Source organism: Myotis yumanensis, unplaced genomic scaffold (genome assembly GCF_028538775.1).
Source record: "Myotis yumanensis isolate MYYU_CA2020_CCGP unplaced genomic scaffold, mMyoYum1.0.hap1 SCAF_8, whole genome shotgun sequence".
Lineage (NCBI taxonomy): Eukaryota > Metazoa > Chordata > Mammalia > Chiroptera > Vespertilionidae > Myotis > Myotis yumanensis.
In genome coordinates, this window is record NW_027223759.1 from 5,907,634 (window position 1) to 5,935,262 (window position 27,629).

Sequence of the window (27,629 nt, forward strand, 5' to 3'; positions counted from 1 at the left end):
AGGCTTGGTTGTTATGCAGCAACTCCTAAAATCCAAAGCCCAAAACAACAACGATGAACAGACAGATGAACTTGTCCAAATCTTTGAATAGTTATATTTTAACTAATTTAGCTACTGCATAAAATTCAGAGGGAAAAAAATTAACGCTTGATACACACTTTAAAGTTCATTTTTTCCCCTAAATATGCTTTTATTCATTTCAGAGAGAGGACGGGAGAAGGAGAGCGAGATAGAAACATCAATGATGAAAGAGAATCATCGACTGGCTGCCTCCTGCACATCCACTGAAGATCAAGTCTGCAACCCGGGCATGTGCCCCGACCAGGAATTGAACTGTGACCTCCTGGTTCATAGGTCGATGCTCATCCACTGAGCCATGCCCCAGCAGCCCACATTCTGGTTTTAGGTTTTAGATAAGGAGCCATTTCTCACGTCAGTGCGGCCGTTTAGATATCCATGTCCTGGGACTCGGTCAGCCTCCCAAGTCTCTCAAGGGCTGAGCGAGTGACACTTTTTTACCTTTTTCTCATCCCCTTAGCATTTCAAGTATAAGCAAGTACATATGTATATATAGTAATGTACACACACACAACACACACATACACGCGTGTGCGCACACACACACACACACACACACACACAGCTCCATCTGTCTGAAGGCACCTGGTCATCAGCGAACTTGAGCAGGGCGGCCATGGGGTCGGCCCCCGGGGAGAGCACGAAGATCAGGGGTGCGCAGCAGTTGCTGTCTGCGAACGCCTTGGACAGGTTAAAGGGGGGCGGCTCAATGAACATGCGCCCCAACTTGCTGCTTATATATTCTTGCAGCATTGGAATCACCTAGAAAGGAACAAGGACATATGAGAAAGCATATTGCGCATCTGCCTGAACCCTAATCGGCTCCGGCTGGAGGGTGTTTTACTGAGGTGGTCATTAGGTCGGTGGAGAGTCAAAGCCACCGCTTATAGGAGTGCCGTTTGCCTGGTCCTGGTGTGGACGTGTGTGTGGCTGCGGGTGTGCGTGAGGGTGAGGAGCTGACAGTGGAGGAATCGCTGGGCTTAAATCAGAGTTTTAATCCTCTCCCAATATTTCTGTAGATGCACTTGGATATGGGAAGGTACGGAAGAGAAACAGGACATTTGTAAGTACCGGGATACCTGGACCCTAACGGACAAGGTCACACCTACATTGCTGGTGCACTGAAGTGTTTCCTGAAGGAATGAGGGGATGCCCAACCCCAGGTCCTCCCTTTGTGGGGGCGGAATTCTAACGACAGAAATCCTAAACTCGAATCACAGACGAATAAACTCGCCGGGAAGGTTGTTTCCGGATAAGCTATGTCCTGTGTTAGCTACGGTGAACGGTGAACGGGCACAGATGTCAGGTTCATTGCAGGAACCGGAAAACACCCTGGGGCCCAGCCCCGTCCTTGTCCTTCCCCTTAGGATTCCTTTCCCGCACTGGTCTTTCCTCACGAGATAAAAGACAACAACTATGGTGAAAGCGGATTGATTGGCTTTTTGTTCACAGTTCAGGAGAGAGCCGTGGCCAGGAGCTCTGCACTTGGCAAACAGGCCCAAGCCTTCCTCACCTCAGCCTTTACCCATTTGCTCTGCTGCTTCGCTAAAGGACACACGGTAGACTGGACTTTATAGACGATCAAACTGAAAGGACAGTGCCAGCCCATCTGACTCCTCCAGGGCGACCTGGTGAGCATCTTCTACATCTTCCCAAACATGAGCAGCGGGGACCCTGGCGTCTGTGGACTCTTGCCTGGGTGGAGCTGGTTTTGAGGGGAGAGCAGCGGAAAGGAGACCCCAACAGTTGCGTTGACAAATAAAGTATTTCATAAACCAGAGTTCAAGCAATTGCTCATTTTCCTGGTGGGCATTTTAGTATCCAATGACTTAGATATTGCAAAGAAATAAAATCTATGTGGCACTAGCCCAAATGTTAGCTCCACGCAACACGGCTCCTTTCTCTGGCACGCTACTACCGTTTTACTTTGGAAAACTACTCTTTTAAAAGCATAACCTCCACATGTATTTTAAAATATATAGATTCCGAAATCAACAATTGACCACCAGATATTGGAGTACCTGGAAACAGTAAGATTGGAGGGTTTGCTAATGTCAGAGCACACTAATAGTTATTTTATACTAGAGGCCCGATGCACGAAATTTGTGCAAGAGTAGGCCTTCCTTTCCCCGGCTGCCGGCACTGGCTTCCCTCTGACACCGGGACCAGGGCTTCCCTCCAGCCACCAGCAGGCACCCGGGACCAGGGCTTTCCTCATAGCCCCGGCTTCATCGGGAAGGTCGTCTAGTCTAATTAGCATATTATGCTTTTATTATCATAGATTAAGGGTGACAGAGGTGACAGTACATGTGGACAACGTGTCACTTGGGATAAACTAAGTTGTGCCGAGTGGCAAACAATTTCCGGGTCTCAGTGGCTTAACCCAACGAAAGCTCATTCTTGCCGCCGCGAAGTCACCGGGGTGTGTGGGCAACTAACGCTCCCTGGCTCCCTGCGCGGGCTCAGCTACCCCGCCGGCTCATGGCCCTTCAGTTCTACACGTGACTCCACCTCTCCGATGGCAGGAGAGGGCCCGGAACATCTCACAACGGAGTCAGATGCTCACGTGTTATTGGCCAAGGCAAGGTGTACGGCCAATCCCCCCACCGAGTGTGTGCAGAAGGAGAGATGAACCTCAAGTCTTGTTGAGAAGCGTTAATATCTGCACTCACCCCTTAGCCAAGGGAGCCCGAGGGGAGCCCGAGGGAGAGTTACAAGATGGGGCTAAAGTATTAGAGCAGCTAATGGGTGGGGAACGTCCCGCCCTTGGGCCCTGTAAGGCCCGGGGAATCATTTGGTCTGGCCCTGCCAACGCATTAGGGGTGAGCTAATTAAATGTTTGACCAAATACAGCAGGCTAATCTTTAAGTGGATCATTTTGTATGGCCCGAAAATGAGGTTATAAATATCCAAATGGCCCTTGGCAGAAAAAAGGTTCCCCACCCCTGAAGAGAAGGATGAAACCACAAGTTGAACCTCAATTGATTTAACAACAAAAACATACACACAAACAAAACCCCTCCCCAGCTCCCTCAAAAACACGCTAAAGAGAGAAGGAATATGGAAAATAATATTTGATCTATTTGGTAGCTCCATGTATTTTCAGATTAAAATGTCAAATTTTTTAAAACATAAAACCGGGGAAAAGATATCTACAGATGAAACAGCTGTAATTGGGAAATGGTTCGTTAATCGCTTTTAATTAAATTTAATTAAAACAGGAACAGAAGGTTCTTTGTTTTTCCAATATTGAGGCAAGAAGGTCAAGAGTACATGTGGAGACATTTTAGTATAAAAGTCTTATTAGCTGGGAAAACAAAGTGAAAACCTTTGAAAATTCTAATAAAAGGCTCTAAAGTGGGAAACCAACCAGGCGAGCCTCGGAAACACTTCCTGTCCTTCCTTATGAACGCCCGAGGCGGGACTTCCCAGGCCGGACCCTGAAGCTTCAGGGGGAGTCATTTTTCACAAGGGCGACCCCGGGGACCTTTCAGCGCGGTCATCCGTCATCGTCATCGGTTTAACGCTGACTCTCAAACCACTGCATCACTCCCCGCACCGGAGGGCAGGGCCGCCCTAGACTTTCATGGGCACAACGTGGGCCCCTCCCTTCAACTTAAAAATTACGTTTTGCAATGGTTTTGGTATCATTACAAATATAATACGGGCTGGGTGACACTTTCTGATCACAAGAGAAATGAAAACAACTTCGCGGACCCCTAAAGTATCGTGGGCCCCAGGCGCTCTGCCTGACGGACACTCGGCCCCGGCCGAGTCCAGCAAGGACTCCGTGTGCTCACTGCACAGATGGCGACTCACAGAGGAAGGAGCAGCTCCATCCCAGGTCAGCACTGACATGGCTGAAAACATTTAAAAAACACTGTTCCACCAGCTAAGTCCTGCTGTTTTGTCTGTTTTGTTAGGATGGAAGTCTTGTCTTATATTCCTTAGCAACTTAAATTGTGACTACGGTAAGTGCTGAAATAATTATGTATTACTTTTACTTGAGTAGGAACAGAGGATAATCAGGATCTTTTTTTCAAATTTTTCCCCAATAATGTCTCTTTTTTCTCAGAGTATATGGCTATCTCGGTGGACATGAACTATTGTACTTAAGTGAATACTTCTTTTAATAGAGTACAATTACATATCATAATACAGGTCAGAATATTGATGAGTACTAAAATTTTCTGACATACAGGTCAGCTGATAGTTGGTTATATGATTTATTATTTGAGGACAATAAAACTAAAATTGTTGAAATTTTAGTCTGTAGTCAGCAATAATAAATGTCTTGAAAATAATATCCTATTAATCTTCCAAAGGCCAACAAAGAACTATATACAAGGATAGCATTTGAAGAACCAGAAATTCTAGTATATTAGGTTGAGGTTAACATCATTGACTAATGGTATTGAAATGATAAGAATAAAAATGAGATTTACAGCATATAAAAGAAGTCGGCTGTGAGAAACTGGGGAAGCATACTTTAGAAGGAAGCCTCATAAAATAAATAAAGCTATGAAATGTGATCTGAATTTAGTGTGGCTTTAGTAAATATGCAAACTTTTGGGAAACGGCTGTATGAAGAGGAAGTGAGGTCATCCCCTGGCGCTCCGTCCCCCCGCCCCCCCTGCCTTCCGTGGCACAAAAGGACCACAGGTTTGCTGAGGGCGGAGGGAGGCGGAACCCACAGAGCTGAGCTGCTTTCAAAGCTCACGTCTACCTTGTCCGGCCTCAGGCAACGAACGATGAGCATCCTTTGAAAATCATTCATTTTGTCTTCCCAAGCTTCAGGAAAAGCCTCGTGATGTGGCTCCTGAAAGGACCGTAGATATAATTCAGCGTTATTTGGGAGATGATCTCTAAAACTAACACAAACATAGCATTTTGACTTATAAATCATTTTTTTTTAGAGAAAACATAATGACTAAATGAAATCAGGAATGCTAATGTAAGTTTTATGAGGTCAGGGCAAAGCTATGAAATAAGGAATGAAGAAAAAATTAAGAACACCACAGAGGAATCAAAACCAGGATATGAACTAAGCAAGTTAATCTCAATATGAATAGTAATCAATCAACAAAATGATCCCTCTTATGAAAAAATAAATAAATGTGCATATGAAGCTTTATTCCCCTTATTTCTCCAAAGGCATGTAAAAGTACCTACCAGCCTCTCTCATCATCTATTTATAAAAAATAAACATTTATTACAAAAGAAGGGCATTTTACTAAAATTTATTGTGTTATTTCTTGTTTTGAACAATTTTGGGTACTTTTTAAAATAAAGAATACTTGAGAATGTGCATAGTAAAAAAGCCAAAAAAGAAAGAGAGCAATTACAAAAGCACAAGAAGAGAGGAATCAGGATCCCAGGAGGGGAACCTTGAAAAGAGGGTGACGGTTGTTAGCTTTGAGGTGTCAGGGAAGGCTCCGCAGTATCTCGGATCAGAAATCTCCACGCTTCAGTAGAGTGAACAAATTTCTATTTCAAATTAGAACGAAGTACTCACAAAACATATTTATCTCTGGGAAATATGTTTGTATTACTAGCAAGGAGAGAGCCAAAGAGACTTGTCCAAAATATTTGAATTCGTGCGTAGACACAATCTAGCCATCATGCGTAGTCCAACAAGTACGTGCCCAGATACAAAATGTTCCCCACGGACCTGCCTCCATCCCTCCTCCTCCCAGCTTCCGCACACAGAGCTCTTGTAAATTAAGTCCAAGGGAAGCAGAATGTCAAAGGAGTAGAAACAAAGGAATAGAAAAAAAATGTAACTGGGAATTGGCAAAATATTAGCACTTGTACCTAAAAACTTCGGGAAGGCAACAATTCCTATGAATTCCAGAAGGGAAACTGAGTATCATGGGATGTGTTAACTATAGTAGTCTCCAATTAGCCAGACAGGGATTCATAAAACAATTTGAGAAATACTGGCTTTTCCCTCGCCTCAAATGACATGTGATATGAAATGAAAACATTTATTAGCTCTTATCCTGCATTCAAAAAACCTAAACAATAGCTGTTTGGTAAAATGTCAGCTCATCTGCTATTATGACTGCCAAAGTATAAGGAGATACCAAATAAAAACCTGGCAGGGAAATTCAGAAATAATATTTTTACGGACCATGCAACTTGCACGCATCTCCACACTTCAAGGAATTGGAAGTTCAAAAACAGAATCACTGATTTAGAAGGTGGTTCCACACTTTGATATTTAACATCTGACCAGCTTACGTAAAGCTTCCTTGAACCATGTTTGTTTTCAAAAATAAGAATATGTTATTGAACATTTTCTCCACTTGAACATTTTGGAAAGCGAGAGCCTTGAGAACATACCAAGCTATCATAGACTCTTTTCCACCCTTCCTTCAGGTGCATGAACTCCTTCCGGATGGCTTTGAAGGAGGGCAGCTCATCCAGGCGACAGATCTCATCCCAGGACTTCTGAGGAAGCCACGTACAAGGGTTGGTGTAAGGGTTATCCAGGCCGATGCCGCCCGTGAGCAGAAATCTCCACTCAGCTTTATTAATCTTTTGGGGGGAAAAAAGAAAAAAAGCAGCATGAAGGGTTGGAAGTGAGTGTATCACATAAATAGTACATTTACAGCTGTTTTTAAAAATTGACAGTTAATTTTCAAGTTTCAGGTGTGGTTCATATGAAATCCTATCCTACTGAGACAGTTCAGTACTTATCAACGAGAAACCATTGTATCTATCATAATCATTTTTCAAAAATTGTTCCCTCTTAAAAAAAACTACTTTTTGATGATCTTCTCCAGAATTACTCATTTAACACAAAAATCTGAACATATTCTATTTGAATATATGTTTTTCCAAATGGCTGCTTAGAGTATTGCTGGCCCTAGAAATTGTGGAAAGCCATCAATCTGCCGTATTTTCAATTATTTTCCATAAAATATAATCAAGTACTGTTATGAAACTTTTGCAAGAAATGCAAAAATAAATTTTTACTCCTTCAGAATTCCACCAATATATCACCATATGAAATCAATAAGTCTTAGACACATAAGTGGACAAAATACTGAATTTACACACCACCTCCATCCTCACGGTGCTCCCTTTATTTTAAATGAATGGATTTCAAACTTAGTAAAATGTGTGAAAGGTATTGTTCAACACAAACAGATTTGTCTAACTTGCACACGTTCTTAAAAACATTACCGTTTATGCTATTACTTGATGTAAACATATCAATAAATAGACTTAGTGCATTTATATGCATCTATCATAATAAAAGTGTAATACGCTAATTAGACCAGACATCCTTCCAGATGTCCTTCTGGACGACCTTCTGGACAAAGCCGCAGCAGCAGGGGCCGAGGCAGAGGTGGTTGCCATGGCGGTGGGGGCCGAGCCCCTCACGAATTTTGTGCATCAGGCCTCTCGTATTTATATAAGTTTCTAATAGAAACTAATTTATTTTAAATGAAAACATACACAAGTTTAAATAATAGTTACATGATGAACTCCGTGTTTAATTTTTCACCTCTGAAATTCAGTCTAGTAGTGTTGTCTTGCCTTAATTATAGTAATTCTTTCTGTGTAATGATTTACAACTCTTTTTGCCTATGTCCGAATACAAATACACAAATCAGTCAATTAACGAAGCGGCGTTAGTGTGATGGGCTCGCCCTTGCCCACGAGAGCAGCACTGACCGCGTGCTCGTGGATCTGCAGGTTCACGGTGAGGCAGAAGGAGAAGAGCAGCTTGTCCTTCTCAAAGAGCGACCGGCACACGTTCACGTAGAGCGAGTACGTGAAGTGGTCCCTGAGAATCTGCAGCCTGGGGGGCGACAGAGAGAGAAGTGAATCATACCAACGTGTCACACTTTAAAGAAGGTGCTGGAAGGAAACCTCTCGTAAACCAGTTAGGTGTATGTTACCCAATTAGCTTTCTGGTCAGTCACCCCCTAACAATCCAGAGTCCTAAGCAACTGAGTCCACTAATTTGAGACCTACACGATGTAGAAACACCAGTAGAAGATATTTTTTAAAATATATTTTATTGTTTTTTTTACAGAGAGGAAGGGAGAGGGATAGAGAGTTAGAAACATCAATCAGCTGCCTCCTGCACACCCCCTACTGGGGATGTGCCCACACCAAGGTACATGCCCATGACCGGAATCGAACCTGGGACCCTTCAGTCCGCAGGCGGACGCTCTATCCACTGAGCCAAACCGGTTAGGGTCAGTAGAAGATATTTTATTCTCAACTGATTTTTTTTAAAAAAAATCTTCCTTTTGAAAAAGAAATCAATGTATGCTGTATTAATCTATTACTTTTAAAGGTGTGTGAACTATTTTTAACAAAACATTTCTTGGGGTTAAATTTGATTTCTTTATTCTATAAGTACTTCCAAATATTCCATATTATATGTTAAATGAACAGACCAAAATTTATAGCTCCTTTATTAAGTTTAGTAATGTGCTACTCTGTTCATAAATTCACAAAAGCTGGAGAAATCACAAAACTCGATAAACTGCATTTTTATTTACCACAAATTCAGAACATGCAGATCACAATATTTGTAACTAACAACTTTCTAGTAAGTGCTAACATGCAATCTGTATTCACAATAAATCTTAATGTGAATATAACACTTTAAGCATTTTTACTTAATTATCTTCCAAGGGGAAAAAACTAGCATTGAAATAAAAAATTTAAAATACTTTTATTCGATAAGTTATAAAAATTATAATAGAAATGAACAAAACATTTCCAGAGAGCTAATGATTGACATAGATTACTTACAATGAGGAAATTGTGGTACATTCATAAAGTGGTCTATTGTCCAGCTACTAAAAATTCTGTTTTAGAAGAGTATTTAATAACATGGAAAAAATGATCTTGTAGAAGTGGGAAAAAAAAGAAAGAAACCTCGTGTGTGTGTATGTGTGTGTGTGTGTGTGTGTGTGTGTGTGTTTACTTATATGTATTTCCGAGAGAGACAGAGAGAGAGAGAGAGAGAGAGAGAGAGAGAGAGAGAGATTTCAGTTTGGTCCTTGTAACAAAGTTATATCCTAGTTAGATTTTTGTTTCAGTACTTGCGTATTTTTTGCTATAGTTATTTATTTATTTTGCTATAATAAATTTTGGTACATTAAAATTTTTATAAAAACCAGATGATTCAAATTATTTTGGCTGTTGCATATTATACACTATAGTAGTCATAACATGTTAGCTTGCACAGTTAAGTAATAATTATTACAAATAATAACTATCAGAAGACAAACAAAAATGAAGTACATTTTTTTTCTTTGAATAAAAGGAAATGAGAGGTAAGTTAAGATTCTAAAATAATTTGTTAGTCTGATAGAGCTGGGGTTCAGCAGCTAACTGAAGTCCACAGCGTATCTGGTGTTTACCAATGATTGACAGATAAAGGATTCCTAGAACTCATTCTAACGTTAATTTCTGAATGGGAGTGAGCTTCTTAATTGAAAACCCTTATTTTACTAAAAATAATAATAAAAAAAATAAAATAAACAAGCCTGGCTAAAAGTTTGGAGCTCCCTGTGGCAGTGTTTACTAACATGTACCCCATGTACACCCTGTGGTCATTGACTCCATTCTTAGCTACATGCCTACCATACATGTTACGTGGAAAAGCCAAGTACAAGAATGTCGAAGGCGGCAACAATTTAGAACAGTTCCAAGCTGAAGCTACCCAAGTTGTCCTCGACAGCCAACGAATAAAAATGTGTGTTATAGTATAAGGACAAATACACATGTAAACATCAGAGGTGTAAGGCTCCCTTTTGAAAATAAGAACAGAGATGTCCTGCCCCTCTGTTTTCTTAGCCCATTTCCTTTTGGAAACTTAAAGTCAGAAGTCCTTTCTTCTCTCTCTGAAATGCACGTAAGGGCTTTGGAAAGCGTGGGCCTTGCGTCAGCTTTCTGACCCGGGAACGCCTTTCTCAGCGACTGAGGACGGTCTCTCCGATGCGTGCAGGGCAGGACACAGCGCCCTGCCTCCCAGGGCTGGGAGGGTCACAGCCTAGCTGAGTGCCTGCGCTACCTCCTGCCATAAAGACAGCTTTTCCTCTGGGTGAGGCAGTTTGCTGACACCCATGGTCACTCCCCCCAAGGGCTGGCAGAGGGAGGGCGAGGTTTCTATCTTTGCAATCTCCTCCGGATTGTCTGTGACGCACAGAGCATTCTGGTTTAAGGTTTATTCTCTAATAAGACTCTGTCTTTGCTGCATGGTGGAGAGGATCTGGCCAGGAGAGCCTGTTTTTATACTTCCCCACCAGTATGCTCGCCCCATGGCCTGCTACTTCACAACCAGAGTGAGTAAGCCTGCACTGCACGGAGCGATAGGAATCGCACACGCACAGGCAGACGCAGATGCACACACTGTGCCAGTCCATCGCTGTGCTGTGCTAGAACAGGCCACACTGACTCAGGGGGTCAGAACTCAGGGCAGTGATTGCGTTGGGGCAGGGTCAGTGCTGAGGAGGGAAACAAATATGTGTTGGTCTGGGTGCTGGTGACACAGGTGTGCTCATTTATGAAAACTCATGGAGCAAATAATGAGGATTCCTGCAGGTTTCTGTCTATCCTATATAATAAAAGGGTAATATGCAAATTGACCCTTATGATGGAAAAACCAGAACAACGGCTCAACCAGTCACTATCCACCTCTCGGTCCCCCTCCCCAGCTGCAGGCTCCCATTGCCCGGTGGTGAATGGGGAACCAGGGATGGGTGGCGGGGGACGCAGGCAGCACCAGGCCAAGGTCCCCACCCCGCCAGTTGCCCCACACACAGAGGGCGACCCGCGGTGGGAGCGGGGCCAGCGAGCAAGCAGGAACGGCCAACCTCTTGGTCCTTCCCCCCGGCTGGCAGGCTCCGATGGCCCGATGGCGAACAGGAAACCAGGGTTGGGTGGCGGCAGGGGGCAGGGCTGGCTGCGGGCAGCCAGGGAAGATGGCCCTGATCGCAGGCCAGGCCTAGGGACCGTACCCACACACAAATTTTGTGTGCTGGGCCTCTAGTATGTTAATAACCTCAACAAATGTTTTCAAATGCATTTCTTTTCTACTTACTCTTTGGTTCCAGATTATAATTGTAGGACAACTGTAGTCATAAATATGATTTCTGTTGTTTCTAAATGAAAGAATTTTAACTAAAAAAAGAAAAAGGTATATTTTGTTTTCTATATTTCATCCAACTCTCACATCTGGGTAAAAGGATTTAATTTTTCTATAAATTGTATGGGTCTACATCACAGCTATTGAAGAAACAGATGTCACATAGGTGGATGAGTTCTACTTTGTTATAAAAACAAAATAATTGTTCTAATTTTTAAATCTTGTGTACAAAATGTGTCTTTAAGTGACAGAGCGAAGAAATTTTTTTCTCTAGACTCCAGAAAAGACCATGATTTAGAAGTAGTTCAGTGGTTGAGCAATTCCCGCTCAGGGCACATGCCTGGGTTGTGGGCTGATCCCCAATGTGGGGTGTGTAGGGGGCAGCCAATCAATGATTTTCTCACAGCATTGATGTTTCTATCTCTCTCTCCCTCTCCCTTCCTCTCTGAAATCAAGAAAAATATGTTTTAAAGAAGAAGCAGTTAAGATGCTAACATTCTGGTATTATTGTTGTAACCAGGATTGAGATTAGGCACTTCAGTGAGAAGCAAGACATCACTGACTGTGTGCCTCTGTGTGACTGACATGTGATAGGTTCTGGAAACATTAAAAAATTAAGCATTGCCCTGACCAGTTTGGGTCAGTGGATAGAGCATCAGCCTGCGGACTGAAGGGTCCCGGGTTCGATTCCGGTCAAGGGCATGTACCTAGGTTGCAGGCACATCCCTAGTAGGGGGTGTGTAGGAGGCAGCTAATCTATGTTTCTCTCTCATCGATGTTTCTAGCTCTCTATCCCTCTCCCTTCTTCTCTGTAAAAAATCAATAAAATATATTTTTAAAAAAATAAAAATAATTCCTTGCCTCAAGGAACTCAGATTTTAGAATTAAAAGCAAACATTCTTGTTCAGTGAACTACCATAATGCAAATGGCTGGGAGCTTCTCTAAGAAAAGTCATTTAAAATTTTATTTTCTGAATTTCACTAAGCCATGCTAATCTTAAAATTTCAGATACTGGAAGAGATAGAGAAACAAACTAAAGCATTTTCAAATCCTATATAATAAAAGCCTAATATGCTAAGTGTCTGGTCGTCTGGTCATCCATTCAACCAATGAAAGTGTAATATGCTAATGATATGCTAAGGCCACTCAACTGCTTGCTATGACGTGCACTGACCACCAGTGGGAAGACGCTCCGACCAGTAAGTTAGCTTGCTGCTGGTGTCTAACCAGTCGGGACTGAGCAAGACTGGCCAGATATGACCTGGAGCCTTCCACAGTCTCTCCCTGGCTGGCCAACCTCCTGCATCCCTCCCTGGCCCTGATTGTGCACCAGTGGGGTCCCACAACTTTGCCTGTGCCCTCTCACAGTCCGGATCTTCTCGGGGGATGTCTGAGAGCCAGTTTTGGCCCAATCCCACAGGCCAGACCGAGAGACCCCACCGGGGCACGAATTCGTGCACTGGGCCTCTAGTATCCTTATGTAAAAACAAAATTTAAACTCTACCATCATGCATTTCTTCCCTAAAGACCCCACTTTCCCCTCTCCCTCTGTTTCCTGGCTCATGAGCAGACATCTGAAAAACTGTTTGCTAAGCATCAGTCTTACCCCTTTATTAGTCTCATACTCAAGCTTGTCAAATAATGAACGATAATGCCAAAAGAAAATGCTCAGTCTAAGAACATTCAACATTTAGCAAAATTCTACCATCGTAAATGCAGGAATAGAATTGAGATGTCAGGAGATTAGCAATTATTTTAAGTGTTAACTGCAAGTGATAATTATTAAATTGAGTTTCCTTTGGGCACAAACAGCCAAGGAACAGGTATCTGCTTCATATTGATCAAGAACGGTACAAAGGGCAATGGCTGCAATGAGTTATTTTCTTTATTCAAGAAGTCATTTTGGGTTAGACTCTATTAAAAACATGTTTTAACACCAAACTAAAATTTATCTCACTGGCAACAAAATGAAATTTTATTCTCACAGACGTACCATTAAGGTCTGAATTCCATTACTGAGTGTAAGAGCCACCAGTAAAATTAGGTATCTCATGTAAATATACCAAATGGTCACAACAGGAGATTTTTTAAAAACCCTGTTACTTGACAAAGTTTACATATATGTATATAAAAATGTGAATTAGTAACTTTTGAAATACAAGCTTACAGAGGGTAAGAGTCATATTTCTTAGGGGTCTGAACTATTCTTTCCATTTCTCCAATCATAAGTACATTTTGCAAATGATAAAATGAGGTTCCATGTTTCCTCTTTTTAGAATTATATTATAACCTTATATCTCTGTAAGTCATTTCCTGGCAGACTGAATTTGGTCACATCTGTTCCATTTCAAACCCTCACATTTATTTCTGGTATGACGATTAGTCATCTTAGCGAAGTGCCTGCAATGATCAAAGCATCCCGGAAAAAACAATGAAAGCCACCCATTGCTATTTAATGCCCATGCATTCATTAGTTAGTATTCACCTACCTTTTTGATAAAATGTCTGAGTTCTCTGAGTTTTCAATCGACAGGATGAAAAGGTTAATAAACCAGGTCAGTGAGTACTGGTACATGGGCTCAATGTTTGCGAGGTCGGCGATGGAGAAGAACAGGATGGTGGAGTGGACGGCGATGGGCCGGTAGCCCATGCGGGTGGTGTCGATCTGCCGCTCGGTCTCCTCGGCCACCTCCTGCTTCTGCGAGATCTCATTGGCCAACGCCTTGGAGGAAGACAGTATCTTAATCGCAGTTTCATCTTCTAAGATATTGCCTTCCGAAGACGAAAGAACTTCCAAGATCTTGTCTTCTATTTCTTTTAACTGCCTGGAATCAAACACAATTTTCTCAGGAGAAAAAGAAATTGTTTGAAATTGCTTCACATACACATTCTTTTACCTAAAGAAATGCATCATTTGGGACAAACACCATAACGGTGATGCTGTATGATTTCTTATCTCGCAAATGTCAGAAAGACAGGCTTTTCTGCCCCACTTTGCTTTCTAATGGCCATTTATGCAGTAAGTGGGGAGACGGTAAGCCAACCGACTCTGCCATCCACATCCCAGCCCCCATGGCACAGGAAGCATCACTCCATTCATTTTCTGAAATTCCCATGACTTACCGAGCCATACCCATTCTACCTGAGATACAGATACCATGAGCCGACAGTGGATGTGACATGTCCATTCAGACTGTGCGCCAGTGAAAACAGGTGAGCTCCCTCATACAATAAATACTAAAGCTTTTGTGCTAAAGCGTCATTGACAAGTGGGAAACACATTGCCTCCTACTTCTTCCAGTGCCTAAGAACTTGCCTGTGAAAATATACTCGGTAATGCATTTTCCAAATTCTCATAGAAGCTCTGTAATACCTTATATTGTCCTCTTAAATCTTCCTATTCAACACACCTGTTTAATATAACATAACTAGAGGCCCAGTACATGAAATTAGTGCACTGGGGGGGGGGGGGTCCCTCAGCCCGGCCTGCACCCTCTCAAAATCTGGGAGCCCTCAGGGGATGTCCAACTGACAGCTTAGGCCTGCTTCCAGTGGGGAGCGGGCCTAAGCCGGCAGTCGGACATCCTTAGCGCTGCGCAGGAGAGGCTCCTGCCACCTCCGCTGAGCTTGCCAGCCGTGAGCCTGGCTCCTGGCTGAGCCACGCTCCCCCTGAGGGAGCGTACTGATCACCAAATGGTCAGTGCATGTCATAGCAACCTGTTGTTCCGCTGTTCAGTTGATTTGCATGTAAGCCTTTTATTATATAGGATAGATCTTTAAAATGCACTTCAATTGATTCAAAGTGATCTCGGGACAAGGAAGGATAATTCTGTATGTCGTAGTGTTTAAAACCTTTTGTTTTCGGCTCCTTGCAGTATCAGGGCTTGTTTTTCCTCCTCAAGGTCCGGCCTTTCTCGCGCCACCACAATTCCCAACAGCTGGTCCTGCATTCCCTCTGACGTTATCATGAAGTTTAATAATGTCACCTACAAATGAAAGGATACACACAAATCAAGTCATTGTTTCTACTGAGAAAGCCTCTGCTTTTGTGCTTCAAGTTTGACCTTAAAAAGAGATACTAGTTACTATGGTAGAGTGTGTGAAAGGAGGAATTTGTAGAGATGATAACTAAAGAAATAGGCAAGCTTGATGGTTGGGCTAAAAACACACTAAAGTTTCTTATGGTCATAAACGTAATACTTTAAAGGGGTTTTCTTGTGATCAATTTATTTTTATTTCAGCCCGGCTATTGTGGCTCAGTGATTGAGCATCAACCTATGAACCAGGAGGTCACGGTTCGATTCCAGCCAGGGCACATGCCTGGGTTGTGGGCTCAATCCCCAGTGTGTGGGGGGGCATGCAGGAGGCAGCGGATCAATGATTCTTTCTCATCATTGATGCTTCTATATCTCCTCTCCCTCTCTGAAATCAATAAAAATATATTTAAAAACTTATTTTGATTTCAAACTGGTCCAATTTCTAATAATTTGTTAACCTCAAAATCAATTAGAATCAGATTGCAAACCATCTCTCATATTGACTGGACCTGCTGGGCTGTATTTTAAGGATCCTAGAAGTGCAAAAAAGGAAATCTTACACAGTGAGATAAGAGGGGGGAAATCCCTGTCATCACGGTCACAAGTGAAGTGTACATATTTATAATTTCATAATCATATTATAACATGGAACTTACAGCCTGACAACCAGCCACTACTGGGAACTAAGGGATGTGCATCTCAGCGGTGCCCAGCGGGATGCAGCAAGCTGACACCTGCTTCGTACATAATGGCTCTTTCAGGCCCATCTCCCTCTGCTGCCTACATCTTAAAGTGCCCCCTTTCCTGGTTCTTTGCCTAAGTGAGAAAGTAATCATGCTCAGGTCTCGCTTTTTAAAAAGCAAACAACATGAAAATAAATCATTCTTTTGTCCCCACAATCCCTTTCAGCTATGGAACACCTGCTGTTGGTGTCTTCATAACTGTAGTTAGTGAAGATGCTACTTATATATGCTTTCTGTCTCCACCTTGATCATCCCTCAGCCTTCTACAACCTGCTCTCACCCCTGCCTCCACACCCTCATCCACACACAGCAATAAACTACAGGAACTTTCTGGCTCTAGTCACCAACAAACCCATAAGGCAGTAAAAACTTCATTGACCTTGAACATATCGACCTTAATTAATTTGAACACGCACTCTCCCCACCCAACATCTCTCTTGCAATCTGCCTGCCCTCACGTCTTGAGTTAAGGTCCTCACCTATGTCTTGAGCATCCCCTCCCCCGCCTCTCTGCCGTGTGCCTTTAATTTAGGGATGCTGACTGACTGTGGAATCCCATGCACACAAACCATGAAATGTCGCATGTGCTGCAGCTCTGCCCGCTGACTGGGAGACCCTGTGTCACCCCACCTTTCCCAGTGAGAGAAAATTTCTTCTGCAGGAAGACAGTAATTTTTGTGCTAAAATATTAACTAGATGTTCTATACTAAATGTTCTATAAGAACATTTCCTACCCGTGATGGGGAATTTTATCACAGCTTCATGCAATGCCCTAGGAGGTGGCTCCCTCCTCCACCCAGACCCAGCGCCTTCTCAGCTTTCCCCCTCACTTACCCCATGACAGGGTTGGATGCCACTAAACATAGAGACTGCATGGGCAAAATCATAAATTTAAATGGGATAACAAGCCATTCCTGAAACTGAGCAATTCAGAAAACCCATGAAATGTTGTTATGTAATTCTCTACTGTTGGGCATTCGTTCGTGCGAAAATTATAACTAAATCTTTCAAGAGATCTTCCCTGTCGGCATGAGAACCAAGTGCACAGGTTACGTTTGCTTTAATCCCCAATCCAGGGCCAGGGTGTTTAGTGAAATGCATGTCTTACAACTTTTACCCCATTGTGTTCAGACACAAAGAGGAAGTCATTCATATCCCATTAATGTGAGATTTTTTGAGATCAATATTTTGCAAATCCAACCATCTGCTCACAAATAAACATTTAAGGACCTAGACAGCAGTGTGGTGATTGTGTGTGTGTGGGGGGGGGGGGGGGGGCGGGGGGGAGATGGGGGGAAGTGGAAGAAGGTATGGAGGATAAATGGTGAAGAAAAAAATAAACAGCCAAAACCCATAAAAATAACTAGAAGAATATTATACAAAGATGGCTTCCTAATATTATTTTCATTTAGATTCAAAAGGGTTATACAGCATGCTGTCATCCCCTGGGTACTTTTGAAAGCAAAAGGTACATAAAAGATCCTAAAAATAGGATCAAGGGGAAGTATTTTAATTTGTAAATGAAAGCAAGTAACTGCTTCACTATGTTTTCTAATCCCTGTTTAATCAATCCCAGCAATTAAAAATAATGAAGCAATCAGACCCTCCAGGGATCTCAAGGATTTCAATTGTGACTCATAGATCAGTTTCCTCCCCACAGGTGGTAGGACTTCTATTACTGCTAGTGATCAGGCAGCTAAAAATGGTTTATGTTCATTGTGATATCTTCTGAGATTTTACTGAAAAGTAAAAAAAGGTTTTCCACATCATTTATTTATCTATTTAAATTTGTGGGGGTGACATCTTGCCATTTATTTAAAAAACATTTTTTGTACCTCAGCTTTAGGATTTTGTAATTTTCTTCTATGTTTCATTCTTTTTTTACTTATGAGTGAATAATGCTAATAGTTAGTACTCATATCATAATATGTGCTGGGCCTTATTCTGAGGATTTTACATAGATTCACTGATTTAGCCTTCACATCACTCTATGAGTAGACATGTATCATTCCCATTTTATAGATAAGGGAACTGAGGCACAGGGAGAGGTTAATAACATGGCTAAGTCACACCACTGGCAAGTGACGGAGCTGGGGTGTGAACCAAGGTTGTCCAGCTCCAGAAACATGCTCTTAACCCTACTGGGCACTGCTTCTCCTAACAGGTACAGTAACCATACACACTTTTCAGGGGTTTAGAGAACATACTTACTTTAATTAATTAATTAATTGTTGTTTTTAAAACGAGGCTCCAGGGCCGCTCCCCAGCCCCCCCCCCCCCACCCCCCCACACTTCCTGGCTGCCCTGACTGTCTGGTGGAACGTGTATGCCCAGCTCTCTGCTTCCCCATGTCCTTCTGGTCGTGAAGATGGTCCCGTTATTGACCACGGAAGCCTCGGGACACAAGGCCTGTGTGTGCTCCTCTCGGAGGGAGGGAGGGAGGAGGGAGCTATACCATCTTAGGCTTCCTACCCCCTGCGGACGGGTGTCCGCATGAATGCAAACATTTCCCTGAAGGACAGCTTCTGCGCTCCCTGGATCAATCGCATCTCTACATGTAACTTGCAGAGTCGGAATCAGTATTTCTTATGGTGCTCTCCTCTAGGCCTGCGAATGAGAGCTCTCCCCCCTCCCCCCTCCCCCTCTCCCCCATCCACCCTCTCCCATCCTCTCCCTCCAACCCCACTCCCCCTGCCTCCGGGCTCATCCCACGCTCATTCCTCAGGGGCGCCAGGCCCAGGACTGGGAATGACAAGCAGACCAGCCTCCCGGGGCCTTGCAGTCGCAACTGAAACCTTCACCCGACTGGACCCTGGACGCGACTGTTAGTATTTTAGCACGAAAAACAGTTCTTTTGAGCAATTACGTAAAATCGGGCGGGAAGGAGAATGGTCTGTGTCCTGCTCCTGAATCCCGGCTCCGGAAGGAGTGGGGGGGGTCATGTCTGCAGAGAACGAGGTGCGTGCAGTGGGGCCGGGAACGGGGCCCATCGCAGACAGGAGACCCGGGCGCCCAGGCTGCGGGCGGACAGGCGGCCCGTGGGCATGAGCGGGGCCACGGAGGACCGGCCCGCAGGACCAGCCCGCCTGCCCGGGGGCCCCGAGGCCGGGAGGCCGATACCCGCCTTCACCGAGGTCTCGGGCAGGTAGTGCGGGTTGCGCAGCTTGGTGGTGATGTAGAAGCGGAAGTCGGGCGCGTACTCGATGGTGGAGTCGCCCAGGCGGATGCACGTGCTGCCGCCCTGCTTGAAGGTCTGCTTCAGCAGCAGCGGCTCCAGGATGGGGTCCAGCTCCTCGCCCACGTTCTCCAGCAGCACTGGCGGCAGAGCAGAGCCGTTACCGGAGGCCGGGGGACCCCTGGAGGACCCCTGCGCCCGCGGTCTCCCCCGCCCATCCCCCAAATCCCCCCACTCCCACCCTCACCCCCACTGTGGAGGGAGCGGGGCATCCCGGGGATGCTCTGCGCGGGGAGATGGGGTGTTGGTAGGATAGGCTCCCACCTGGGGGGGGAGGGGGGCGCTCTCAGTGAAAAGCTGCTTCTCCTGGAGGGCACGGAAAGCCATGGGAAGATCTACACCAATTGATTTCTCTTTTAAAAATTAAAATCTTCTCGCATTTTGTGTCTCCAGCTTTACTGAGGTGTGAAAATTGACTTACCAGCAGTCTTTGTCTGATTACTATTCCGGGCAAACCTTACGCATCGGCGTAGCTCATACAAATGTGCCTTTATTCCCTAGAACTTTGGCTCTGAAACTTTTTTTCCCTTAAGCAGCAGGATATTTTATCAAAGAGGATCTTCTCCTAAAACTCAACATCAATAAAAGGGAGGCCCGTGGGTGAGGGAGGAGGACGAAGCTCCCCGCCCCGCCCGGCAGCCTGGACTGGGCAGCGCCGAGTCTAAAGAGAACTCCTTAATGGAGGAGTCTTCACCGCCTATATGTTAAAGCGGTGGCAGTAACTGGCCCTTTTACTTGGAGGCTAAATATAAAAAGTTTTAAAATGTGCCATCTGTTTCTCTCTCTGGAATAGATTTAAAACTTCTCACCTCTTTCCGATGACTAATGTCAGAAGGCATTGTAAATACTTGCTATCTGTTTTTAAAGTATTTCATTCCAGAAACTAGGCTAAAGCAAGTGTAAAGGGCACCGAAGCGCCGGGCGCAGGCAGAAGATTTGGGGACCCGTTCGGCACTGCCCTTGATGAGGGTGCAAGCTGGCTAAGCCACCTGACTAACATTCTCTGGCTCCTCACCTACCTTGTTGATAAAACCAAGTGGTTGGAATCAGTATTGGATTTCAATTTTTTTTTTTAATGGCCACAACTCCAAGTAAGAAATCCATTTTACATCTTAATCGAGTCTACACATATGCATCTAAAACTTTTAAAACTTCACGAAAGAATGCTCACCTTCACTCCATGCCAGGCGGCCTAATCTGGTCTATTAGTTTCTATTGCATTTCACTTGAAAATGCTGGTCAAGACCCACTAAGGTGGTTTTCTCTCTCACAGTGTGACCTACAGTTTCAAAAACACAGACGGATTGGCTCCACGGCATATTTCTGTCTAAAATAATGGCAGTATTGTCACCAATACTTATGGCTAAGATCACGGAAATCTCCAGAACCCCAAGCATGTGGTAGATGCTCAGTTATCATTAAGTTGTTCTTTTTACCTGTGTCAAGGAAATTATTTGAATACTCAAGTTAAATTGGGTAATTTTAATCACACAAAGTATTTATGGTGCCAATTCCTTCAAGAAATCTGAGTCCTCTGAATTCTCATAGTTCATCATCTGTGTCTTTCTGATTATACTAGGATAAATAACTATTATACTAATGTAATTAAAAGATGATACACATAAACCACATAGTAAGTCTCTAACCGCAGAAGCAACGTAAGTTGAGCTTATCTGGCACTGCGGTAAGTATGCAAAGTAGTCACTCTGTCTTCCTGGCCAAAGCACAGATGGGGAACAGAGTCTCAGCAAAGTCACTGAACGAGGCATCGAGAGATGGGGCATCTACTCTATTTCCAGAGCCTGCCCACCACAGCACAGTGGCTCTGGTGAAGGTTAGCCATGTCCTTCCACTTTCTATTTGTATTACAGCTAGCTACATATAGTTCCCGGTCCTGTCTGTTCAAAAAAGCAAGGCCTTTGATAGTAGAGATCATATTCCCCTTTTTTGTAACTCTGATCATTACACTATGCTCTAAGAACACCGGTTGGATGGAGGAAATTCTGAGTGTGTGTGTGCGTGTGAGCGGGTGTGTGTGTGTATCACACAGATTTTATTAGTAGACTTAGTTCATTTCATGCCTACCCTAACAGAACCTACAATTGTAATTCATATTTTAAAGACTCATTATTAATATACAAAAATAAAATGCCCGAGAGACCACCTGGTATATTTGTGATTATTTTTCCACATAGTACTCGCACTCACAGAACCTGGGGTTTGCTAAACTTGTCCTGAGGCTAAATATGTTGTAGTTTCATCATGTTTCCATTTATTTGATCAAGTAAAGATTCACATCTGATGAGTAACATGAATTTAAAATGTGACTAATAACCCCAATTTACTCCAATCATAACTGTTCTGTTCTTTGTTTTGACAAGTGCGACATGTGCACAGAGCTTTATTGAAAAATCCTGGCCATGTTTCTAATCTCTCCCTTGTTAATGGCAGATAACAGTCGGCTATGTAAAATGTGTACTTACTCCTCTGCCGTTTCTATAGGATAAGTTGAAAGAAGAATAAATAGATAATTGGACTAACACTGTGTTAAAATACTCTTGACATATCAAGTGGCCCTTTTAATGGTAGATGTGGAGTTATAATAAGAACTAAAGAACAACAAAGAACAGACAAAAATTAAAACTTTAGCTCAATTAGAGGACGCATCATAAATTAACTTTGAGACACAGAAAATATCCTAATGTTCTGGAACTAGAATCTCTGAAGTTCTCACTTGATTGTCAATAAATAATGAAAGACATTAATAAAGTCATTATTTAAGATTAATCCAACACACTTATCTTTTAAAAAAGAAACAACCGGCACCATTTGGGGTTAATGAGCCCTCCCCAGGCATTTCTGTAATTTGCGCCTGTTGGCCGCCTACGTACCAGGGGTACCAAACTGGATGCAGTTCTCCAGGGTCCTGACGTAGTCGGGCTCACTAAATTTAATCAGCTGCAGACTGTTGGTCTTTTCCATGTTCTTGATCCATTTATTAGCCTGGCCTTGAGGGTCTATCATCAGAGGCCACCTTCTCGCGTTCCTGAAAGAGACAAGACAGACGGTGCTGGTCAAGCTATGACTCGTTTCCATGCTGTTTAATGTCACACGCATCACTCACAGCTTATGCTGTCTAGGGATGCTTTACTTTTTACCTTCCTGCAAGGAGCTATGCTCTGGAGGCAGGCATTTACATTGAGCAGGCACCTAGAATGGCAACTCGAAAAGCCAGCTGGCCAACGTAACGCTGGTGCTTTTGCTTCTTTTGGAAAATCACAGTTCTCTATATGTACATTGCATTTTGAAAACATTTGCTGCTTTTGCTAATTAAGTCACAATGACAACTGTTCACCGTGATGGAAGTCAGGGGGTGGCCAGGCCCGGCCATTAATGACTCATGTGATCTTGGGCAAATCGCTTTGCCCCTGAGCCACTCTCAGCTGTCACTTGTACAACAGAGAAAGAGAAAGAATTGAGACGTCATATTTCTCTTTAAATTCTAGATCATTAAAGAGAAAATGGTCTAAGAAAGGTGAAAAGTGTAATTTTCTATCACCTAACCTTCCTAATAGCCATGGGCCCTTAAGTGTTAACTCGGGATTTGTTTCAGAAACGTGTATAGCCAATGGCACTAACATACCTAGGGATTTACCTAGTGATCGTCAGCTTCTTATGGCCAGAGACCTATTCTCGGAAAGTTAGCGTCTTGCGCCCTGGGAGCGCTCACACTTACCGCTTTATTCTCCCTCCCATCCTCCCTTTAATGTTAAGAACAAGAACAGTGAACCAGGAGACACGCGGTTTATTTCCCAGGATCCTGTGGGGTCACCAAGGCTAACCAGTCCCTGCCATCACCAGGTAGTACCAACCAAGTCACCTGCTGCCTTGTGTAAACTGTGATTGGCATTTTTTCTTTCTCTTAGAAGTTGCAGTAAACACAGCCATCACAGTGGCCACTTTCCTCAGGGAAGTCTTCAAAAGCGAACACAGAAAGTTCACACAGAACATCAGAAGAGCAGGGGGAGAAAATAAAAGGAAACTGGGCAAATAGAGACATACAGAGGGGATGGGGACAAGACGATAGCTCCGATTCAGTTTCCTCATACTACGAGTTTAGGATTTCATTGGATGACTGATTCTCCCCCCCCCCCCCCCGCCCCCCGCATGGACATGATCATATTTCTCAGCATGGAGGTCACAGCCTGACACAAAACATGTCACTTACATGGTAACGAAGACGGTCCCATTCTCTAGTGTCAGCATCATGTAACGCACTGGTCCCCTTGGGCTGCCATAGCAAGTACCACAGTGTGTCCCCAATCGCGTGAGATTATGTCTCACGGTCCTGGAGGCTGGAAGTCCAAGGTCAAGGTGCCGCAAGTGTGGTTACTGCAGAGCCCCCCTCTGGCTTGCAGACAGCACAGCCCTCTGTGCATGCATCCTGCTGTCTCTCCCTCTTCTCAGAACGACACCAGTCCTGCTGGGGTAGGGCTTCTGCCCTTCTGACCTTATTTAACCTGATTAAGTCCTTAAAGGCCATCTCTCCAAAGACAGTCACATTGAGGGCTAGGGCTCCGACATATGCATTGTTGGGAATCGGGGGCGGGGGGGGGGGGGGGCGGGATATGGAGAAGGAACAACTCAGTCCGTTCTATTTAAGAAGAAATGAGACCCAAAGAGGAGCTTTGCATCTTAGACGCATTCAACTAATAAAAGAGAATCATATCCAAGAGAAGTTACAGGGTGTAAGAAGGGAAATGAGAAAGGAACACAACTTATGAATATGTAAAAGTTTCATTCTGTCGAATTTTAGAAACATGTTTAAGTTGGGAGGGTTTGTGTGAGTGTTAGACTGCATTTATGCTCCCCAAAGAAGTGGAATGACTCACTTTTCCTTCTGTTGCTTCCAATTTTCTAGCCACAACACCCATGATCATGCTGGGTTTTTGTTTCTTTTGTCCAAAATGTACTTCCTCCCCATCCTTCTGTGTTGAACTCCCACTCATGTTTCAAGGTCAGTTCAAATGCCATGCAGCCCACAAAGCCCGTCTTGCTTGCCTTTCTCTCTAAACTTCAGCAATTCACCCACGTTACATTTACGGTGCTTGCATATAGTGATAATATTTCATTATGGTAATTCTATAATTTCCTAACTATATCACCCCACTAAATCGTATATTCCTAGATCAAATCAAGTTTGAATATGATTATCTCGTGAAATGGAAACAGCGAAAAACATCTGACAAACACCATACCACTTAACTCGTCCTAAAAATCGACATTTTCTGAGACTCCTGGTCCACGGGGCAGCAGCTCAAGAGCAGAGGAAAGGCCTTCCGGTGCTGACCACGCTGGGCCGAGCACATTGTCACCAGCCTCTCCCACTGGTTAACTCGGGGGGAAATGCAAAAAGCAGATTCTAAAAAGTAAATAACAAGTGACTGGGAAGGAAGTTAAACCGTGAGGTACGACCTATAGGAGGGGACAGTTTCTCGTTGGGTGTTTTCTTGTTTCCGGCTCTGACCGGTAAATAGCCCAGCAGGGAAATGGCAGCAGGTCCAGGTAGCGAAACCCAGAAAACTTCAGACGTCATCCAGGGCCCAGCTCTCAGGATTCGTGTGTCTCAAGTCCCTAGCAGAACTGCTTCTCTAACTTCCCTTAGGTGTTCTCATCAGATTTTGTTTTGTTTTATATTATACTAGAGGCCCAGCACATGAAAATTCGTGCACTGGAGGGGTTCCCTCAGACCGGCCTGCCCCCTCTTACAGTCTGGGACCCCTCAGGGGATGTCCTACTGAAGGCTGCAGTCTGGCCTCCCTCTGCGAGAGGCCACCGGCCGATCAGGGGAAGGCACTGCCCCCATCACCCCATCACTGCTGCTGCCTCTGGCCTCCCCCCCCTCCCCCAAGAAGGCTGGCGATAAAAGGCCCATGGACATGTGAACTTGAAAAGCACAATTTTTGATTGTCCTCACATGGGGGCAGGCTGAAGGCCCTCGTTTCCGGGAGGTAGGATCTGGGGTAAAAGCAAGGCTGGGTGAGCCTCCAGTATTCTCCCAGCCCAGCCTGCCTGGGATTTATCTACTAACAGGAGATTCCAGGAATAGCAGCCATTGTCATAAAAGCTCCATTCAGCCCTTACCCAGAAGTGTATCCATATCACTGAGAATAGCCCACACCCAGCAGGGACCACTACAGAATGTGGGAACATGCAAAACCATCGCCACCAACAACCCACTGCACCTTTCATTAACCTGCAATAACAAAACCCTGGGAGTAAAAATTCTAGACTTTATTGACTTATGGTAGGGTTTGTTTGTTCGTTTTTAATATATATATTTTTTATTGATTTCAGAGAAGAAGGGAGAGGGATAGAGAGATAGAAACATCAATGATGAGAGAGAATCATAAATTGGCTGCCTCCTGCACCCCCCCTACTGGGGATCGAGCCCACAACCCGGGCATGTGCCCTTGACTGGAAGCGAACCCCGGACTCTTCAGTCTGCAGGCCGATGCTCTATCCCCTGAGCCAAATCGGCTAGGGCTGTTTGTTTTTAATGGTAGGATTTTGCTCTATTTGCTGAAGATTCATTTAAAATTAAGCAAGTAAAAAAAATTAAATTAAATTAAGCAAGTAATCTGGGTTTTTTGTTTGTTTGTCTACCATGGTCTCTAATACTCAACTATTCCAATATTAATAGGAAAAGGAAGTGATTATTCATATATAATTTAGCTAATTAAGCAAAAAGTTTTCTTCAACACTATCAAAGTACGCTAGCTATGACTGGTCACAAAGCTACACAGACAAATACATCCCCTGGTTCGTGGAGGCCATCTGTGAGAAAAATGTCTTTCTTACATGGTGATGATTCCGTTGTCAATGGAAAACGAGTCAGAAGGTAGCCCAGCGATATTCCAGGTCCGGATGGTCACGGCTTCTCCCAGGATGCCCATCAGGGAGAACTCTTCGGAACAGGGGATGCCCCTGCCCTTGCACAGGTCTGTCCACTCCTTCACTTGGTTCTTTAAGACACACACAAGGAGAGGAAACATACAAGGTCAGAGGTTGCTAAATGCAGACTCTGTGAGCTCCCTGCTTACACTTCATTCATTGAGTCAGCAAACCATTGTCGAAGTTCTACCTAAAAAATGATTTGTGTTTACCAGATTTTTTTCAAACAAAATGATAACTTAACTTAAAATGATAACTCTATGCATTCAAATGAAAATTAATTATATCCAATGTTAAGGTAAAGTTTAGACAGATCACTTAATCATAAGGCCAGAATTTTGTATATGGAAAAATAATTGCCAAGTGTCATTCTTCTACAGCTTCGCCTGACAAAGCAGTTGAAAGCCACCATGTGTTTTTTTATATACATTTTCTGTAAATTGCAAATGGCCAGCAAACTTGGTACAGTTTATTGTATAAAAGTGAATCCAGCTTGAACTGGTAGGGGACCTGGAAAACGTGCATTGCTGGCTCTCACGTGCCCTGGGCAGGAACCGTGGTGGGGTGTTTAGACACCAACAAGGATCAGGACATAGATTGGAGTTTGGGATACCCCACCCCAGATGCTCAGGAGCCAAACAGGGACTTCGAACCCAGGTGCACAGGCAAAAAAGTCAGAAATCAAGGACCCATGTGAAGTTACAGATCAAAGAATTCAGAAATAGTGCAAGACACGGGCAGGGAGAAAATAGGTCAGGAGGAGGCACGGAGAAGGTGGGTATACCTGTCTGTTGGTGGCAGCCCCGGAGGGTGGGGGGAAGGGATGAGAAGCTGGTGTGAAGCGATGCCGGCTGAGAGGGCATGGGGACTCGGCCACCTCCCGCGGGTTCCTGCTGAGGAGGCCTGACCGACATTCCCTTAGGTTTGGGGGGAGCTGAGAACTTTCCTGACTGATCAGCCAGTGGTTTTGCAGAATGGCCCCTAGCTGGGTCTGTGCGATGTTCCCTGGAGATTCAGTTGGTGCCGGCACCTTAGGCAGGAATATGACAGGAGATGTGTGCTCATTGCATTCCACCGGTGGCGCACGAGCTCACATCGTTCCCTTATTGAGGCTGAATTTTCACTTGATTAGGGTGTTGTCTGCCAGGCTCCTGTCTCATAATTCCATGATCTTCATTTGGAATCCTGATTAAAAGCTCTGAGTTCCCTGTTGTGTCCCACCAACTGCCAGTCATTCATTAAGGCCTGAGCTGGAGGAAGTGAACTCCCAGGCTCTGGGCCAGTGGGTCTAAGCCAGGGAGGGGTGCCCCGCAGAGGCCCAAGGGCAGGGTTTGAACATGGAAGCACAGGCAGCCGGGGCCTGGGCAGGACACTGCAGTCGCCTCTATAACATTATGTTTAGAACTGAACGGGTGCTCCCTTCGGCAGCGCATGCACTAACATTCCCACTGAACAGGAG

The 27,629-nt window shown here is 44.1% G+C and overlaps 1 protein-coding gene across 4 annotated transcripts in view; it reads right to left on the reverse strand.

Moving 5' to 3' along the window:
- Positions 1-27,629, reverse strand: part of DNAH7 (dynein axonemal heavy chain 7) — a 151,913-nt gene that overhangs the window by 23,464 nt on the left and 100,820 nt on the right. For all 4 annotated transcript variants that reach the window (XM_070421732.1, XM_070421734.1, XM_070421731.1 and 1 more), the window contains 9 exons: positions 26,078-26,241; positions 22,108-22,262; positions 19,106-19,296; positions 15,054-15,187; positions 13,691-14,026; positions 7,765-7,891; positions 6,424-6,618; positions 4,805-4,897; positions 664-840 (listed from right to left, as the gene is read on the reverse strand). In XM_070421732.1, coding sequence (XP_070277833.1) covers positions 664-840; positions 4,805-4,897; positions 6,424-6,618; positions 7,765-7,891; positions 13,691-14,026; positions 15,054-15,187; positions 19,106-19,296; positions 22,108-22,262; positions 26,078-26,241 — 1,572 coding nt within the window. The remainder of the gene's footprint in view (positions 1-663; positions 841-4,804; positions 4,898-6,423; positions 6,619-7,764; positions 7,892-13,690; positions 14,027-15,053; positions 15,188-19,105; positions 19,297-22,107; positions 22,263-26,077; positions 26,242-27,629) is intronic.